We start from the raw sequence: 20,347 nt of genomic DNA, 5'->3' as shown, positions 1-20,347 counted from the left end.
CTCTCCCTCTGGAGAGATTATAATTACAGTTCCTATGTTAAAATGTATTGATGGCAGGAAAAATGATTGTGTCAGCCAGTCACCTTTCCATCTGGCAAATCTGTTGGTGGGGAGGGTTGTTGTGTTGGGTTTTTTTTGTCACATTGAAGGACATGCTCACATATTTTTGTGACAAAATAAGCCTTTTATTAAGCTACAAGCAATGCTGGCTCTGCGGTGATGGCAGAGGGAGTGCACGCTACCCTCACATCAGCAGAATTGCTAAATAAATAGAATTTTCAGTATGGTGGTATGACAGACATGCCAGCAAAAATGGGTTTGTGTCTCAGATCACATGAGAGCTTTTCTCTGCTGCTTTTTCTTTCCGTATTCTGCTAAAAACAAAACCAAACCCCCAATAAATTAGATACCCTCTCAGGTTTCATCAGGTATTAGGCATGACTTTGACATTGCTCCACTACCAATGAATTATGGTGGTTTATGTATATACATGATAAACACCAGCATTTTATTTGAATCTCAATTATTCAATGTATCGTTGTGTTAGATAACATAATGTGGACTCTGGGTAATCTTTTTCCACAATTTTTCCATAGTGCCAAAAAAGGAAAGGGAGTGCAGTAGTTACTTGGTTTTATTTTTGCATTTCCTATGTTACCGAGTGTCTAGTTGCTGCTTTAATTGCATTCTATCCAAACCCTTCCCTGACATTGATTCAATTCTGTGTCAGTGGTATTTTCTCAGTGTGCTCAGCTCATTAACTGAGTACCTGGGACACGTATTTCTCTATACCGATTCTTTCTAAACTGTTGTTATCCCTATTTCACAGATAGTGAAATAGACACTTTTTGGTATTTTTAAACTTTTAACCACTTGATCTCATGGAAATCACATGCCTAAATTATGCTTAAAGAAATTAGGTTTGAATTAATTTTTTAGTTATTTTTGTATTTCATTAGTATGAATTGTAGAGTAAAACCTAGGAAGGTCAGTGACAGAGCCCTCATCTAATTGAAGCTATTTTGATCTCTGTGGAAATGAAATTACCATTTATTTTTCTTCAATTAATGAATGTATTTGTGTAGTTCAGGTTACTCCAGCCGCAGGGGCTGAAACAATACACATATTGAGGTCTGGCTTGTCATACACACCTTTTCTATTAATTTCTTCTGTCGTGCTTATACAATTTATTCCTGCCTGTAGAGGATGGCAGCAACCAACCGATCACGGGGGCTTTAAGTTTGATCCCAGTTTAAATAAATTAATTTTAAAAGTTAGCCAAGTATTTTTCTTGATAAATCCCTAGGCAAATATTAAGTGTGTTTGGGTTACTTGGCTATATTTTCTTAGATTTCTCCATAAACTTTCTTCTGAGTTCTTAGCTTGAAATATATAACTTTGGGATAATTATGAACTCCTTGTATTTTTTTAATCCTTGAATTAATAACACACCTTCAATTATTGTATGTTTTTGTCTGAATCTGTTTCTTTTGTTCCCTCTTGATTCTTTGCAGCTACATCTTTCACTCAGTCATGTCATTTTATCTTAATCATAAGGTTCTTTGAACAAGAAGATATTTGTGATTGCACAATGCTTAGAATAATGGAGCTCTAATCCCATTTGGGAAATCTGTGTTATAGTTTAAAGAAAAATGCATGTGGCTCTATTCAGATGCTGATTGAATTCTCAGCAAGTGCGGAAATTGTCAAAGATGTCTACTGGTTGTAAAGTTGCAGAATATATAATATTCCTGTTAACTCACATATTTTAAATTGCATAATGATTGGCTGTTAGACACGCTTCTTTTCTTGGGGGTGGGTAGGGCATGGGCACACTGTAAACACATGTTTAATCTGAATTCTTTCTCAGTGTCCCTTCTAAGTAGAATAGTGTCTAGAATGTACTATATACCCTGGGCTGCACCACGAGGAGCGTGGCCAGCAGGTGGAGGGGGGTGATTCTCCCCTCTGCTCCTCTCTGCTGAGGCCCCACCTGCAGTGCTGCGTCCAGCCCTGGAGCCCCAACGTAAGAGGGACATGGACCTGGTGGAGTGAGTCCAGAGGAGGCTGCAAAGATGATCGGAGGGCTGGAGCATCTCTCCTGTGCGGACAGGCTGGGAGAGTCGGGGTTGTTCAGCCTGGAGAAGAGAAGGCTCCAGGTAGACCCTGTATCAGCCTTCCAGTACCTAAAGGGGACCTCCAGGAAAGCTGGGCAGGGACTTTCCACAAGGCCATGTAGTGATAGGACAAGGGGTAACTGTTTTAATCTGAAAGAGGGCAGATTTAGATTAGATATGAGGAAGAAATTCTTCACTATCAAGTATGGTGAGGCACTGGAACAGGCTGCCCAGGGAAGCTTTGGGTGCCCCATCCCTGGGAGTGTTCAAGGCCGGGCTGGACGGGGCTTTGAGCGACCTGGTCTAGTGCAAGGTGTCCCTGCCCATGGCAGGGGGTCCGAACTGGGTGATCATTCTGTCATTCTTAACGGCTCTGGAGAAAGGTAAGAGGAGGACTGCATGTAGTAAGTCATAAGAATAAGAGGCATTCTGAATCTAGAAGTTTTATGTTCTGAATTTTAATTCATTCCTGTCAAAATGTAAGTCATTTTACAACTCAGATGAGGGCTTAATATAGAAGCTGCTGGATGAGATTGTTAGGCTTGCATTGAAGAGGAAGCAGACTAAGGTAATGAGAGAGACTCTAGGAATCTGTGAATCTCTGCTAGGTTCGAACTCTAACTTTACATACATCATTGTGCCAGTGGCAGTTGAAGCATGTAAATGAATGCTAGGAGCAACCTGGAACCTTTCAAATAAGAAAAGCTCATTGTATTGGCCAGGACATCTGGAGCTAATTAAAACAGTAAATAAATGTGGTAGTGGTGTGGCTTTAATTTTCCCCCTGAATACATTTCTTAAGTAAAAGGGGAAAATGCAACAGTAGAGCCACACTTCTCTTCTCTTTCCAGTTCCCAGATTCCTGTTTGTAGTTACTGACTGAAGTCAAGGCTAACGCTCAGCTGTCACTGATTGAAACAAACAAGCATTATGCTCTTAAGACAAAATAAACTTGTATCAGTTTATTTTATCATGTAAATGTTCCTTATTGCAATATTTATTGCAGGAGGAGCTCTCATATGTGACTTCAGGCATTTTAAGGCCTTGGCCATCCCATATTGTGAATGGGATCTCTGAATTATGAAATACTTGTGGATACTCATTTAACTTGTGGGGAATCTGCACTCCTAATACATCTCTGGAGGTTAAACATCTGAGGTTTGACTGCAAGTTATTCTGTATCCCCTTAAACCTCAGAAGCAAAACAAAAAGTTATGAACCTGATATTTTTGGGGATTTTTGAAGCTTTTGCAGGATGGCTGTAGATACAAAATAAGTGAACTTTTCTGTTGGGTTTCTAACTTCCATCTGTCTTGCTTACTCTCTGTTTTTTTTCCTAATGGTATTTTTGCCAAACCTTGTAATTTACAATGAAGAACTGTTGAGATAAAATACTCCTAAGGAAAACAGAAGTAAAATTGGGAGGTTTTTTTTCAAGTTAGTTATGAAGAAAGCAGTCTGTTTTCAGGCTTTCTTTTAAATGCCTATATAAAAGTACATGTAATCTTGAGAAGAAGATATATTGTGTTTATTTGTCTGATACATCAGTTGTTCTGTAGCGATGCAAAGTGGCAGCGTGCTGGGAAACCAAGATTCAACTACAAGGTAGTCAAACAATTGGTGAAAAGGGAGGCTACAAATTAGCTGTTGTTTTTTTTCCTTTCAGGATGTGGTATAGAGATTAGCTATTTATAAAACAGGCGAGCTGGTACACAAAGTATTGGGTACAATGTGAAAGTTTGTGTTTTAACAAAATAAGTATGACTTGTTTTTGTTTTGAGAACATTTATGTGTAGGTGCTTCTGTAAAATTCTTCAGCATATTGTAGATATTTCTCCTCCCACCCTCTGCCACTTAATCCTCATGCCCAGCATGATGTTTTGTGGAAGTGTTTCAGGTGCTCAGCACCTCCCACAGTCGCTCTACTCCTGAGTGGGAAAGGAGGTGATAGCTGCGTTCCCCTGGGTTGGAACCGGTGCAGCAAGATGGAGAAGCTGGATCTGCAGAGAGAATATTCTCTTCCTTTCTGAATAGGAAGCATTTGGGGTCTGTAAAGGCTTATAGAGGAATGAGATACCTGTGATGAAAGGGGTTTTCACTGAATAAAACCAGTAAGACCCCATAGTTTCTTAAACAACCACCAAGAAAAGATGCAAACTTGTAGAGTCTTTCCTTGAGATTTTAAAAATCGTGGTTCCTTTCAAGGACAGGCGGAGAACCTGGCTGCTTTGAAAGCAGAATGGCAAAATTCATCATAATTTTTACCTATTCTTCAATTGTATATTGCTGAGCAAAAGTATTTCAACACTGTAGAATAGAAGTCACTTTAAAAATGGTGTTCAGACTTCCCTACGTTTGCAGGCTGTGGCAGCCCCCAGTTATATGCTGGCACCAAGCTGTTTTACCTGCGGCTGATGGAAAGCAGCTGTTGATGTGGAGATTGCTTTGGAAGTTGCCAAATGTCACCTTGCAACACCACTCTAGAATCTGGCGGTAAGGAATGACTTGGGAAACGACCTGTCCGTACAGGCACTAGCGTGTGCTGCCAGTGCTGCTTTCCTGACTTGGTAACTGCTTGGTTAAATCCAGGGATTTAGCCCATCACTTGAGTACCTCTACATTACACTGGGTGTGATATTCCAGGAAAAGCTTACTCAGTACTGACATCATGGGTCTTTCTGGATCTGAGCTCACAGGAGCAGTGCAATCAATAAATTAGCCTCTATCCACTTTGGAGATTGTCGTGTCCTCCATGCCGCTGTTCCACATCCCAAAAATGTACAAGGCAGTGCTAGAGCCTCCCCCAGCCCTCAGTCCTGCTGGGTACCCTCCCTGTTGTGGCAGCGCACCGCCAGGATCTAAAGGACCTTGCACCATTTGGTTGCGCTCAGTGCAGAAGCTCTTTGACAGTGTTACCCACCATATTACCAAAAACCCAGCAGGTAACAGTTTTCTGAGGTCACATTTCACGTACACCTCTGCAAAGTTCTATCATTTTATCTGAAAGGCAGAGGTAGTTTCCATTTGACAGGGCTGCTTCAGACATCTAAGACGTGCATATCAGCCGTACCCTCTAAGTTGCATAGTCTGTGTCGTCACTAAGTGACGGGCACCATTTGAACTGTGAATGTTCTTGAAGTATCTTTCTAGCATGGATTTTTCTAAGGGAGAAATGGTTCTGAGACACGGAAGCCTGTATCATCTTTGAAATTGTGCATAATAGTTCTTTTGAATTTTTTTTGAAAAACAGCTTCTGACATAATGTTTTTCCGGCCATGTTAAGGGCTGCTTGTGGTAGTGCCCGATCACACTGAATTTAGTGGTTCTTGGCAGTTCTCATTAAGCAGTTCACAAAGGCCAAAATGTTGCTTGCTGGTCTTAAAATCTTCACCAGACAGTGTAAAACTGCTCTTTCAATTCATGGTGCAACTAAAGCATTTTCCACACTGATGATATTTGTCTCCAAAGAAATATTCTGTCCTCATCAGGCAGTAAGGACCAGTCGGGGAAATGCTACCAGGAACGTGGCTGTGTTCCCAGGCTGCCTGACCTTGTGGATGAACTAGGCAGATCCCTTCTGTTTGCTTTTGATGCTTCTCTCAACCTTGTTTTGCATAATTAGACTGCCTTAGGCACAGACTGTTTCATACCATCATTTTGTGAAATACACTTAGACAATGGGACCCAGATCACTAGTGGAGCCATCTGGGTGCCACTGAAATACAAATAATAAATCATCCTCAAATTAAGGCTTAAAATTCCAAGTCCTCTTGAATTGGAAGCGATCTGTTCTAACTCAAATCTTATTAAAAAGTTTGATTAGCTTACATAATACTTTGCAGAATTTAGTACACACTGCATTGTCTTATTAACATAGTACTCTCATAGTATTTGTATTTTTATGGATTGTTACAGGTATTCCGATTATGTTTCTGATAAAGGTACAGGCATTTATTGTTTGGATAATTAACGTGTAGGTTGTTAGGCTAAAAGAAAATGACAGCTGCTTTGCCTATGCTATTCTGCTTGCTGTTACTAAACAAGTCTTAGGAGACTTCATTGTTTGGGTGTGTTGGTTTGAATAGTTGTGATATTTAATGAAATATCTTGCTTTGGAATGATTGCTTTTTCTCAAGAATACCCTCGCACTTAGAGTATTTGAAGTAATCTCTTAACTTCTTTTAAAATACCAAATCCCAACTGACTTCATTATAAACAATGTTTTATTTATACCTAGAGTGGGCTCATAGTTCTGCAGTGAGCTATGGAACACACTCTTCAGCACATATTTTAACTATTTGGTGGTTTTTGAGTATAATGGAATTCTAGTGATTTGCTTATAGTCATACTTTAAAAAAATATATCACCCAAGACTTTTATAAAGTAGATCAATGAAGATATTATTAAACAATACTATTAAGGAACATTTCCATCACCTAAGAATTGCATTTGCAATAATAGGTTTAAGAATTCTATGAGCTGCTGTGCACTAATTCATTTTACTCTATTGCATTTTATATGGGCTGCATTTAGAGAAAATACTTGTTCTTTAATAGAGTAAATGTTAGCCCAGTGATTCGCTACACAAACCTTGATTTATAATTCACTTTCCAGAGCAGCCTTGCAGATGTAGTGTAGAAATACTCGGTTGTGCTAAGCAGGAAGCAGGAGCTGTCTTGCTGCTCCGCCGGGCTCACTTTGGAGGAGTTTCATCTGTTGTTTCTGGGCAGTTTGCAGTTAAGGCCACTGTTGTCCCCATCAAATTGTTCTGGTGTTGAACAAAACTAAGCATAGGCCAGTGGCTAGTTTGTGCTGTTATTAAGAAAAATTCCCAAATCCTACCAAAACTTCCCGAAGAAAAGATCAAGTTATCAAAACAGTCATGGTGTGTTTGTTAAGTATGGTGGTATTTAACAACATATTTCACCATCATGCTAATAATACCCTTACATCATTTGTTTTATAGGGTCTTTCTTCTAATACTGGTTCTTCTTGACATCTTTTACCTCTTATACTTGGGATATAAACAGTTTGGCTGTGATAATTTGCTTGTCACCCTGGCTCAGTGCTTCCCAGTGAAGGCATGTTATTCTGAATTTCCAGTGCTGTTTTGCTTGAATATTTTGTTTAGGATTGTAACTTTTTCCATTGTTATCACGTTTCTGTTTTTAAAATGACTCGTAGGCTATATGTTTTAGTTTTGTACTGAAAAATTAGTATGTGGAAACATCTAAATAATTTTAAATAAGAAGTGACATGCAACATAGAATAAGTAACTTTTGTGGGTGTCTTTTCTGTGGGTCTTCCAGGATCCACAGTAAGAGCCTTCTGTTAAATGGCTACATCATATTCCAGAAGTATTAATCCATTTAGAATCTAATTAATTATTTAGGACTTTATCCAGACAAAAACTCAATTTCTGTCGCAGATTCCAGAGTCATCCCTGTGCGGTTCCCATGAATACAAACAATAGCTCTGGCCCTAAAAAGCTTCTCAGCTCTGATTCCAGGAAACCCAGACTCACCATTCTGACAGCTGCTATTGTAAGCAAAGTGATGACAGTGCTTTTGAGCATTATACGGAAAAGATTTTTTCCTTTTGCTTGCTTGCACTGTATTAACAGAATATGGGGAACGATGGATGCCACCTGCTATATGCATTTGCTTCTATTCGTTGAGATGATGTGAATACGAGAGGGACAATCTGGTCTCTGCCCTCACCTTCACTTACACAATCAGAACTTTTAAAAAGATAAAACTTCCTAGTTCTTTTGTATCGCTGTGTCAGTAACACCTCTGTGTAGGTGTATTAGGGTTGTTAACATTTGCTGACTTCCTAAAGGAGATGCCCAGCTGGTGCCCGGGGTTCCAATTGAAACAGTAGATCTGGCTTCCTCTTTCTCATTACTTACCATGGTGTGATAATACAAATGGTGTGTTCTAATTAACCTCATCTTTTGCAGCGTGTTCACACCATTCAGATAGGCATGATCCTCTAAAAGAAATTTTCAGATGCCACCATAACTTGCTCTAGAAACAGTATGTATGCCTGAATTATTTAGGCAGCTTGAGAAAATTAATGCGAGAGTCACTACCAGTAATGGAAGAAATTGTCATTTTGGGCAGCCACTTCAGCATTAAGCCTAGAATTTGTGTGAAAACTGCTTAGCCCAAAGGTTGAGAGTAAATATCTCTTCAGACTTTCTTGGGGAATGTTGTAGCTTTGCTGTGCAGGATGAAATGAGAAAAGCTTTAAGGACTTTGTAAGATAACTAGATCTTGGGCACACTCTATAATAGTCTGGGAAGGGTGAGGTCTGTAGGATGAACTGGGGATAAAGATGCGTCCAGTTATTCTCTGTCAGATCTGAAATCTCTTCTAGAGGCGGTCTCTGAGATATTAAGCTGCAAGAACAGCTCCGCTAAATATGTTAGCACCAGAAACAATGATTTTTAAACCATCTGTCCAACTCATAGGGGTTGGAGAACATGGTGCACAGAACTGGGCAAAAACTTTCAGTTCTTATAAATTCTAATAAAATCATAGTGAGATAATATTCTAAATAAGGAAATCTTTATTTAAAACTGAGAACTTTCTGAACGCTGTTTGGCATTGTTTGCTGATTGGCAATTAAATTTGCTTTAAAAGAAAAAATTGCAGATAAAAGCAACTGAATTTGAAAAGCTATTGCGGGCTTCTTATGGCAAGTGCTACGTAGTTTATCTTAACTCTTGTTTTCTGTCGAAACAGCCTTTCCAGAAAACTCTATCTACACAACTTTCGCATTCTTCTACTTCAGAGATATTGATTACCTGAAATGTACTAATAAACCTTTGTATTATTATTATATTTTTCTTTTCATAGATCATTTCAAGTGACCCATTCTGGGTACCAACCACTGAGGAAGAATATTTGCACTTCGGGGAAAAGGCAGACTCCGAGAACCAGGCCCGCAAGTACATGAATGCAGTAAGGAAGAGAAAGGGACTTTATGTAGAAGAGAAAATTGTGGAACATGCTGAAAAGCAAAGAACTCTCAGTAGAAATAAGTAGCTGTGTCGTTTTCTTTCTCGCCTGACTCAGCTAAGTGTGAGTGGGTTATTTTCTATGCAGCAGATTCAGACTTTCATCTGGACTTTTTGCTTTGACACCACTTTCTTACATGCCATGATGTCTGTGGCTTATGTTTCAATAAACTTAAGCCTTTCCAACTTTTATACAGAGAAAATAGTTTGTTTATTTAAATAAAATATTGGTATATTCATTGAAATTGGTCTGAATTTTTAAAATTGACTGCCACATTGAACCTTCTGTCACAGGATTAGAACTCCTAATTTCATTTGTTTCTTTATGATTTATCAGATGTAATTACAGTTAGCGCTGGTAAGCTAGTTCGTTACAAATAAACTATGCACTGAATTTAGCTCCTTAATGTTTCTGACTCTGTCTTTTAAATTTATTTCAATTTCTGCACTTTATTTGTTACTCACCAGTACTTTCCATAGTTACCTATATGCAAATAGATGTAACCCTATTAGGAGTTTGTAAACTAATTGTTTTACCCAATTTCTCACATAAGCAGTCACATAAGCAGCGATGTACCTTCTTTAAATCTGAGGGCAAAACCAGCACATTTGGAAGACTAAGCACTGCAAACCAAGCAAGTTTTGTCTCTTTTCCCTCCTTAGATCACACCTTATTACAAAGTTCCTAAGATTATCCTAAGCTGGGAGCTGCCACCTCTGAACCAGGCTCACAGCTACATCTGCCAATCCTGTGTGCTTAAGGACCAGTGGAGAAATTTCTGCCCATTCAGCTTCTTGTCTTGAATTCAGTGGAAGGAAACACTTGCAAAAATATACAAAATGTCTTGCTGTTTGCAGGTGTTTAGGATGCAGAATGCTCCAGAATGATACAGACCAAGACTAACAAGAAATACAGTCCTCACATGGCCTGAGTTTTAGTTAAGAAAAATGGAAACCTTGAGTAGAAGAGAAACGTGATGCATTAATTATCTTCTCATTTGGCTGCTTAGATTTGTAAAAGGAAATGACAAGAATTCTCAAAGGTTAAGACTAAATACATAGGTGTCCTTGAAGAGTTTGTGATATTTCTTTAAATGAATGGGATATAAGTCTTTAAATCTGACTTCCTGCTACTTCTTGTCTCTGCTAATTGCAGAGAGTTCTGTTTCAGATAACCATGCAAATAGTTTGTCCTTTTCTTTACAAAATATAGCTATTTCTTTAATTTGTGCTTGCTTTGTACTCCTTTGGTACTTGATCTTCCTGAATAAATATTCTGTGTGTGTCAATTAATGCAGCAGGCAGAACTTACTCGTATCAGTTTTGCTTCTTATAGGAAACTGTTACTTGTTTCACGAGTAGAATGATTTTGAATGCTTAACTTTTATTTTAAATAGCAGCCTTTTCTTTTCCAGCTTGTTTGCTTTCATTATGGAAATGTTTCCTTTTAAGATTGTATTTATGAATTATTCAAGCAAATGAAATATTTGCCTTCCTTAGGAGGTTTGTTCTGTAAATTGCCGTTGTTTTTCAAGGAGTATCTGCGCAGCAGCCCTATTAGAGCTTGTACCAACATACTTGGAGCGTTTGGGCACTGCCAGCTGCTATAGCCATGCAAGGTATGAAGTAAAAAGGAAAAGAAGTAAAGAAGTAAAAAGAAAACGCATTAACATAGATTTTAAAATATTTAACAATAGAAATCATATATTGTTATGCCATATTTTTGGATTGCATCTCAAACAGCATGAAGATAATGATTGATTCAGAATGTGGCAACGCTGTTAATTGTAGGGAGCAAAAACTCCACTAACTAGCAGAAGACAATCAAACCAACCTGCAAGAAGGGCTAGTGGCAATATTTGAGATCTGTTTTCTTTAGTAACAGCTACTAGTGAGAAGATAATCTAATTGCTTATGTGCCATGAATCTCTAACCATTTTTCTCTAGATTATTCAAAAAGTAACTTGATGTAGCTGTTTTACCCCAGGGTTTGGGGGCATTGGTCTTTTACAGCTGTATCATTCTATGCTTATAAAACTCCTGCAAACCATGACTAACGGTAGGAAAAAACCAGATACCGTGAAGTAGGGTGGTTTGGGCTGTTTGGCAGAGACGTTTCTGTTTCAACAGATGTTGTTTTCCTACAGGAGCTTTATTTATTTATTTGTTGTTAATTAATCCTTCCTCCCCCCCTACTCATTTCTCCTCCTTCATTTCCTATTTCACCAAGGATCTAACTCCATAACCCCCCCACTGATTCCTTAGAGGAGTATTTTTATTATCAGCAAGGGGGTGGAGGGGAACAAAATTCAGTAGTGTTTTCCCATTAGAGTTTTTGATGGCCATATAAAAGGCTTGTGTTCACCCTTACAACAGTCCCACGTCTCACTGTTCTCCGGTGAGATATCTGGATGCATTTTTCCCCCAAAAAAAGCTGCTGATGTAAACAGCTAACAATATATAGTAATCTGCACATACAGCAAAAATAAAACTTATGTCGAAAGAATCTATAGCCTTTTTAAACGCTGCATTTCCTACATGCTCACAAACACGGTTGCTACCCACCGAGAGGGAGGGGAATTCAGTAATGTTGTGCTGCTGTTTTGTGAAGTGGCTACAAAGCACAGCTAAAATATGCATCTTCTCAAGTGGAATTACAAATGGGAGGCAGATTGATCATCATCACCAATTCAGTGCTGGCTTTTTCCCATCTGTGGAGAGCTCTTTCCAGCATTTTTCATATGGTTCTTTTACGCTGTAATAAATTAAGTCAGGTAACGAATAAACCACTCTTGTTTCACTGCTTTCTGAACGATTTGTGCCAGTGTCAACTTCTATCCTGGAATATTCTGTCATTTTCTTTGCTGTAACAAAGGCCTCAGACATAGAGTTGGGCCTTATGAAACTTTTGGGCTTTAGTGGTCCCTCTGTGACAGTTATGTGTATCCATATTGTCCTGAAACGAACAATTCTGGATTATAACTTGCTTAAAAAATCAGGAAAAGCCCACAATCTTAAAGGAGTAACCAACAAGCTTTTTAGAGGTGGTTAGTACAGAATGATCCCTGGCCTTCTAACTCTGTGTGCCTTACAAAACCATTTTTTTGCTATAGCGATGATTTCATAGCATTTGAAAAAAGGAACATTCGGCTGTCTTGTTATTGTAGGATTCAAGAAAGGGGTTTGGAGCGGCCTCCATGCAGTGCAAGGCTGAATGTCCTCAGTGGAGCTGTAAGAAAGATGCTCATGTTGAATAGGCAGACTTAATCAGACTTGAAGTCCATGCCTCCTTCAGGAATCCCACTCCTTTGCTGCATTGGAGGGGAGTATAACTTTCTGGATAGACTTACTGCCTGAGTACTCTGAGATTTTACTCCTGCCTTGTTCAAAGGGGAGGATGCAAACTCAAAGTCAGTCATGTAGGAGTAGGGACTGAGATAACAAAAAAAACCCCAAGAATTTTCATGGCAGGAGTGATACAACTATTAAGCAGTGGTTTCTGGTTGCGTCTAATATATGTGTTTGACCCTAAGTCCTTAATTTTTCTAATGCTCCTTTAAATGATGATTTTATAATAACCTAATTGCAAGGACTGATTTATTTGCTCTGTGATACAGGCTGATCCAGAGCCAACTGGTGCTGGAATACAGTCGTGGTCATGCTATGGAGGATACCTGCAGCTACTTGTTTTCTGTGTTTCATCTCTTGTCATGGTAGCATTTACTTTTAGGAGGTCAAGAAAATGGCTTTTAAGAAGGAAAAGCTGGCATTGCTTCATGGAGTGAGTGACAGAAGGAGCTGTGGAAGTGGCAGCTGAAGCCGCACTTCCCCTGGAGACGAGGCACAGTATGTTCACGACAAGTGCTGCTATCACTGGTCTGGGGATTGAAAGCTGATCTTATTTATGAATCCATGTCTCCTCCTTGTAGTGGGGCTGTCATGCAGTATGAACAGCTTAGGAAGGTTATATTAAATTAACCTTCCCATGTTAAAACAATGTCTAGTCTGTTCCTATCACATCCAGCATTGTAAGCATCAAGGCTAGTGAGTAATTTGACTGCAGCTGGTGTGAAAGGGAAAGGCTGGGGAAGAAATGTGAAAATGCAGTGGAAAAAAATAACATCACATTCGTATGGGTGCCTTTACAGTAACTGTTCTAATTGCATAATGAGATTGCTGTGCTGCTGCAGAAGTGTTTAATAGTAGATAGTGTTCAAGTGTGCTAAATGGCAGATAGGCTGCCTTGGCAGGCCGAGTGCCGTTCCCAGTCCGAGCGTGGCTTCTGGGTGGCCTTGCCTCTGCGAAGGAAAGCGTGAAGAAACAAACCTCTGGAGCTCGTGTCTCTGTCTCCCTCACTATCCTGTAAACGTCACAGAAACTCCTTGACTGAAGCAGGCTCATCATTTCGGGGAGCGTGGTGGAAGGGAGCTGCGCATCCCCAGCAGCAGCACCTCCCTGGGTACCAGTTTGCTGACTGTATAGAAAGCAGCTCTAAATAACGTTTTAAATCCCTTTCTGCCAGGACCCAGCAGTGAGTCGTGGCTTCTACTGAATCTTGCTGCTGGGACAGACTGAAGAACTGCATGGAAGGATATTTGAAAGGATGTTGTTCTGAGATCCACAGGCTGCATGAAGGTGGGGGCCCAGGGTCATGAAATTACAGAGTTTACTATCCCCTCTGTAAGAGAATGCTCTAAGGTAAAGTCCTTGATTATTTTTTTTGTTCTTGTGGTTCTCTCTCAGTTGAGCACCCAAAGCACTTGAAGAAGCCTTTTCCAACCTGGGCTACAAGAGTTTGGGCCAAAGAGGGGAGGTAGAGTAACTGTCCTGCTTTCTGACAGCTGTCACCTGTGTTTGAGCTTATCAACATCTTTTCTTCCAAGCCAAAGAGAAGATTGACAAAGGAAAACACCTAACTGTGTAGAGAAGAGTTGGTGGCTGCCAAGCTGGGCTTTGCTTTTGCACTACAGGTTGCAGGTAACATTTCTCTGGCCAGAAAGAACGAAGCTACATATTTCCTTATAGCTGACTAAAAATACGTCAAACGGTCAGATCTTTTAAACACGTCTGTAAGGTGAGGTAAGTTTAAGGTTCTCTTGCTTTTGTTGTATGAACAGAGTTAGTATTGAAGTTAGGACTTGATGTTTGGACTTGAGCAATGTCATTGTCATATGACGGGTGATTCAGTCAATCAAAAGGGACAAATTTTCCAGTCCGTGCTGTTGGCTCTGTTAATCCAGCGTATGTGCTGTGAGCAAGCAGCCAAAGGAAAGCAGAAGCCAAAAGAGTTGAAGTGGGGTATTAGCTTTAACGTTGGCTGGAAGGAGCAAAGCAGCTGTTTAGTGAAGAAAATCACTGAACAGTTGAAAGAATCACTGAACAGTTGAAAGAATCACTGAACAGTATGAAAATCGTACGTACTTGGTCAGACACTCCTTGGTGCAGCCGTGAGACTGATGTGGCATTTGCATCGGTGTGGCACATCCACTCCCTTGTGTCGCCTCCTTGGAGGTCTGCACTCCTTTTGCAGCTGGTTACGTGCAAGTGTGGTATGTAATGCAGCTTAACCTTCAGATTTTAGCACATACACATTGGACTATCAGGACGGAATCTCATTTTGGGTAATCCATTGTGGTTTATGCGACTTCAGTTAAGTTCTGTTTGATTTCTGCCAGATGAGGATCTGGTTTTTGTGCCACTTTGATTTTGTTCTTGATTTACAGAGTGACAGGTATCTGTGACAGTGCTAGCTGGGCCTTTTTTCTTCATAGGTTTCTTACTGGAGAGCAGAATTATGTCTGCAGACTTGTGAGCACTGCTATAAATAGCAAGCTACTGTGCATAAGGAGACTGTTACTGTTGCCAGCGCCATGTTTTTATGACAAATCTTGTGATATTTTGTTTTTCCTAAAAACCTCAGGTCTTGTATTTCATCAGAATCTCTGTTTTCATTAATTAAAAAAAAAAAATATAAAAAATTCAGGCTTCATGTTGGCATCAAATTAGAGAAAGACATGAACATTTTTGCAGCTTCACTATGATGGCAGGAAAAACCAAATGCATATGAGAACCCCCAAATATAGTCTTTTACTTTTAAAGCAACAAACAAAAAATCCCAAACCACCAAGTAAATGAAAGGCCTGTGGTTCTGAAGGACAGAATCTTAATGTCTGTGTTGTGGTCTTTTACTGTAACTGTAAAAGTGACTTTTGTAATACTTTTTATAAAGTGGTGGCGGTTTGTTGGTTTTTTTTTCATTGCAGATAAGCTTCTTGCAAAATCCTTATTTAAAAAGCAAAGATGTTGAATCCTTTGGAAATGTTGGTCACTTTATAAAACAAAGAGCTGCTAATGGTCCCTGAACAGATGCCTTTTTCTCTAGATTTGATTCTTGATCTGAGTCTGCATGATCCAAAGCAAAAGGGCTGGAGGTTGACGGTAAATCTGCTGAAATACTGCAGGGAGAAATGCTCATCTTGGTTCTTCCCTCCTTGCTGGAAGTATACTGAGTTACCCCTGCTTTTCGTCAGGGTAAATGTTTAAAGAATAGTTAGTTCTATTTTAATTTTTAGACTTTGGATTTCATTTTATAAAGATTTGCTCAAAATACAACCTCAGAGCAAACAAACAAGTGTGTTTGTATTGTGCTTTTACTAGACAAGTTCAAGTCATCCCTTCTGTGAACCAAAGTGTTTTGGTTAAATCTTCGGGGGACTGTGCAAGGGATACCAAAGGGGACTAAAAACTGAACTAGAGCTTTCCTTCTCTCAGCAGTTCTTAGGAATTGCCTTTCTTCTTTTGCTTAATGAGAGAAAGACACTTAATGTTGAAGTCTTGCACAACATTATTATCCAGCACTTCAACAAAAGGGAGAGAAACGACAAGTTGTTATTTGATATTTCAGTTGTAAAAATCAATTTGAGAGTATTTCAGATCAGCTTTAGTCATCCTGACTAAGTAATGAAAGGGCAAAAAGTCACAGCGTAAGCTTTTCCCTCTGCTTTTGTTGACAATAAATGCTGTTGTAGATGAAGCAGTAGTCAGGGCCAGAAGAGAGAAAGATGATTACAAACTTCACTTGCAGAAGTTGTGCAACCAGAGGTAACGTTATAGAAGAGAAAATAAGAATTTGGTAGGTTCAAAGGCCTTTTGGGTCCAACAACTATTAATTTGGAAAGGTTGATGGAGTTGTTACAGAGGAGGTTTGCAGAAATAATGATTTCCTGATACTTACAAAATTCTGCAGCTTTTGTTCATTTCCAAATCAAAGGATATTTTCCATAACTTTGAGCTATGTTGGTTTTATGTTGTTATCCTCTAAAAAGCTTTTTTTAGACTTACAGCAAAGGGAGTTTGTTTATTTTGCATCCCTTTTACTCTGGGGATTTAAAGAAGTCGCTTGACTCATAGGTATATTTTCAGAGTTTCAAGGCAAAGACGGGGACTTCCCCTATTGTGCCATATTTCCTTTTCTGATGCTGCTATATCAAACCTCTTGGTGATGATATTCATCACTGACTTATAACGATGCTCCCAAAGAGTGTGCTGCTTTTCCTTCAAGATATCAAAATAGGGGAGAGCCCAGGAACTCATCAAGTTATCAAAAAATGTGTTTTCTCTTTTCCTTCAGGCCTGGCAAATGTCTTTTTGGACACTTCATACTTTGCTGTACAATGTTTTTAAAAAAGCTAAATGCATACTTGTGGAAAGTGAAACAACATTTTATGATTCCAAGTGTGATTTGTGGAGTGTGTAGCCAAGGAGGAACTGGTGGCAAAACCTGGGGTGTTTTTTTTCTGTGCCGATTGCTCAGGGATGTATTATAATATCTAATCAGAAGTCATTACCGGTCTGTGCAGCATTAATTGACACAGCCTTCCATACATACACACTGTTGGGTCCCTCAGGGCAGGATGGTGCTCTAATGGACCACATTCCCCAGATCAGCTGATAGGGCTGCATCATTCACCTTCACCCACACAGATGAGCTGCAAAGCGAGCAAACATTTAACCACTTCATGAAAGAAGTCTGTTGAGTTTCTACTCTCAGCTCTTCCTGCTAAAGGAACAGCCTTCAGTATTGTTTTGCTTTTTTAAAAAAATATTATCCTAACCTTGTAGACAGAATATTCAGAGAGAATGTATTTCACAGAGATCTCTCTTTCCTCATGGTTGTCATTCTTCCAGCACACCCATATTAATCAGTAATGGAAAAACCTGATTTTAGACGCTCCGTAGGCTGTGCTGGGATGCTGTGATAGCATCAGGTGGGATAGCTGTGAAGCACGTCTACCACCTGCAGGAGCATTCCCTGGAAACCCAGAATGTGCCACCAAATGTTTGTCAGGCAAAAGTACTGGAGTTCTTGTACAGGGGAAGTGGAAGGAGGATGAGGGGGGTACAGACATGGGTCTAATTTTATTGATGTATGTGAAATAATAAGTTAGTAACTCCTTAAGAAGGGTGTTTTGAATACTGAGAAAATCCTTCTCCACAGCTGTAACGTGCATTTAAATCACCCAGCGGAAGCAACAATCTATATTCATGTAAATGTGGTTTGATGTCCTCTCAGAAGTTGAAATGAAACACCCACATCCAGGAAGCCGGTTGGCTCATGTGGGAGCACAATCGCAATTCTTCATTACATGTACTGTGGAGGGCTTCTTTTTCACTTCAGAAGCACTGAACTTCAGCAATTTATATTTATTTGAGATTAAAAAGGCAAGCTAACAATTCAGTGTTTATCACTTCTAAATGAGAGACTTTGTGTTACAAATTAATTCCTAATTTTTAAAAACTTCCTTAGTTTTTGATGACTTGCTAATTCCTGTGGCAGATGATCAGCATCACTCCCTGTTCTGTAGGCACAGCTTTTCCTTTTACCACAACACAGCAACCTCCACCACCCATATCCATAGGAGGATGTTGACGGAGATACAACCGGTGAGATTATGTAAAAATTACTCAAGGAATAACAAAAATGTGGATGTTTTCTCAGATAGTATAAACTTGTGTAGGTCTCTTGTTTTGGTGGCTAACATTAGCTAGTGTTGTAACACTTTGATATCAAATAACCTGATTTATTTTGGCTGAGAATCTATGGGGGATTTTATTTGTTATGCAGATTTGGATCTTAACCAGCCTGTAGAATTTTAGCTCAGGTAAAAACCGTATATTAACTTACATGAAGGTTCAAAGGCAAGCTCTCCTTTTTAAATGAGCCCTATTATTTAGTTCCATGTAGGTGTCAGTGCTTCTGTTTGAAATGAAACCAGATCTGTTCAGGCTTACATACGCTTTAATGTTTTCTTTGTAATATTTTAGCAAAACTAAATGGGATTGGGACCCTTGCAGAGCAGGCTTTTTCATGAGTGAAGCTCAGAGCAAAACCTACAGCACTCTACTGTATTACGTTAGAAAAAGTGCTGCCTCTGAAGCTTTTTATCTAATGCTCAGCACAGGCTTTACATGTAGGTCTGTTCGATTATTGCCCCTTGGAGCAGATAAGTATATGGAATGATCTCACTCTATTGTTAAGATAATTTGTCTTTGGGGATTCTGACCTTCACATTTCAATTACATCATCCTTTTTACAGACTGTAAATCACTAATGTTGACTCCTGGCCTGGCTAATAAAACCTGCAGAAATATATAGTATGGAACAACCACTTTCTTACATTAATATTATTGGATGTGTAACTGATTTTAGCTGCTCAGAACTACTTTTTAAAGCTGGTAAATTCAGATACTCGTAGCCTCATTTAATGTTCTTAACAGGTCCATTATATGCCAACCCATATAATATGCACATCTAGCTGAGCTGTAACTTAAACTTCTTTTAATTCTGTGATCCACACAGCTTTATTAATTAGCCTGAAACACAATAGCAAAGAGAGACCCTTCTCCACAATCACCAACTTTTAAATTGCAGGAACACTGCAAAAAAATCAAAATGTACCAGTTTACCTACAGTAAGTGGCCTTAATTTATAGAAAAGGCCATATTTGCATGAGCCAACAAAGACCATTTTCTTATTTAACGACTTCTTCTGTGGAGCTTCTTAAAAATGTCTTTTTTCAAAATACATCTGAAGGGTGCCTGTCAGTTTCTCTAGTAAATACCTTCATGTTGGCATCCAGGGCACTGCAAGGGCTGATAGTACTTAATATTAAGTACTTAATATTAGTGCCACAGCCTATTAATGGGTTGAAGCAAGGAAAGCCTCTTACGGTTGTTGGTCCTTCCATACGTTGACTTGTATGCATTTTACCTTCTGGGTGATATGGGTCTTTTCTGTTATTTATATTAATTTCTAATGCCTAATTAATGCCTCATAATGGCACTAAAATCAACCAAATCAAAGCAGTGTTTTCAGATCACTCCGGTGTCTGAGAGCAATTTGTGTACAAACACTTTCAGTCTTTCTCCTGCATGTTCAGAGTTACGTTTCTATGGCTTTTCACAGGCAAGAGGAAGAGAAAACAGTGCCTAAGGATATATGATTGCAAGGTATACACACTGGATAGTTTGAGAACTAGTTGGAAGAATGTAGAAATTATTTTTGACCATTTTTTATTTTTCTTTCAGGCTGGAATGTGTTCTTTTTGGCTTATTAATGGGATCTGTATCTTATGATAAACTAAAGGGAAAATGGACAAAGAACAAAAGCTGCTTGGCAGTAGCTGATGAATGTGTGCAGTGATGTGCAAATACAGTATCCGTGAAGCTCCTATCTCTGGGATTTATTTGCACAGGAAAAGCATAATTTCACAAGTCCTGCACTTGTGATTGTTAATCACAATTTTAATAACCACATCTCCACTTTGAGTCATGTATCAGTTCCAGGTCCCCAGTGATACCACAAATGATTTAAGAAACTTGGCTGGGCTGTAGTGAAAGTGTAGGAAACATCAGCTTTGCCTCCCTTTTCCTCTCCTTCCTTCCCGCTCGCTGCTTTCTCTCTTTGCCCATTTTCCATTATTCCATGTTTTCTTGGGAGGCTCCATAGCCGTAACATGCAAGATTGCGTGTTCTTTGCAAGCAGCCGGTGTGCCATGTATTGTTCATTTGTTTCGTAGTACTGTGTCCAAGCTAAAACTAAACCGAAATAATCATCTTACCCTTTTCATTTTAATATCATTCTTTCAGTTTCTTGTTTGGAGTATTGTTTTCTCTGTAAGAATACATAGGAGATATTTGTCATTTA

The 20,347-nt window shown here is 39.2% G+C and overlaps 1 protein-coding gene across 1 annotated transcript in view; it reads left to right on the top strand.

Moving 5' to 3' along the window:
* EFL1 (elongation factor like GTPase 1) overlaps positions 1 to 9,539 on the top strand; it is a 57,725-nt gene extending 48,186 nt beyond the window's left edge. The window contains exon 20 of the mRNA XM_065847866.2: positions 8,981 to 9,539. Coding sequence (XP_065703938.1) covers positions 8,981 to 9,169 — 189 coding nt within the window. The 3' untranslated portion in view covers positions 9,170 to 9,539. The remainder of the gene's footprint in view (positions 1 to 8,980) is intronic.
* The last annotated feature ends 10,808 nt before the right edge of the window (positions 9,540 to 20,347 follow it).

This window comes from Patagioenas fasciata, chromosome 12 (assembly GCF_037038585.1).
Source record: "Patagioenas fasciata isolate bPatFas1 chromosome 12, bPatFas1.hap1, whole genome shotgun sequence".
In the NCBI taxonomy this organism is placed as follows: domain Eukaryota; kingdom Metazoa; phylum Chordata; class Aves; order Columbiformes; family Columbidae; genus Patagioenas; species Patagioenas fasciata.
The sequence above is the reverse complement of the archived record's forward strand: the minus strand, read 5'-3'. Positions and strand labels throughout refer to the sequence as shown.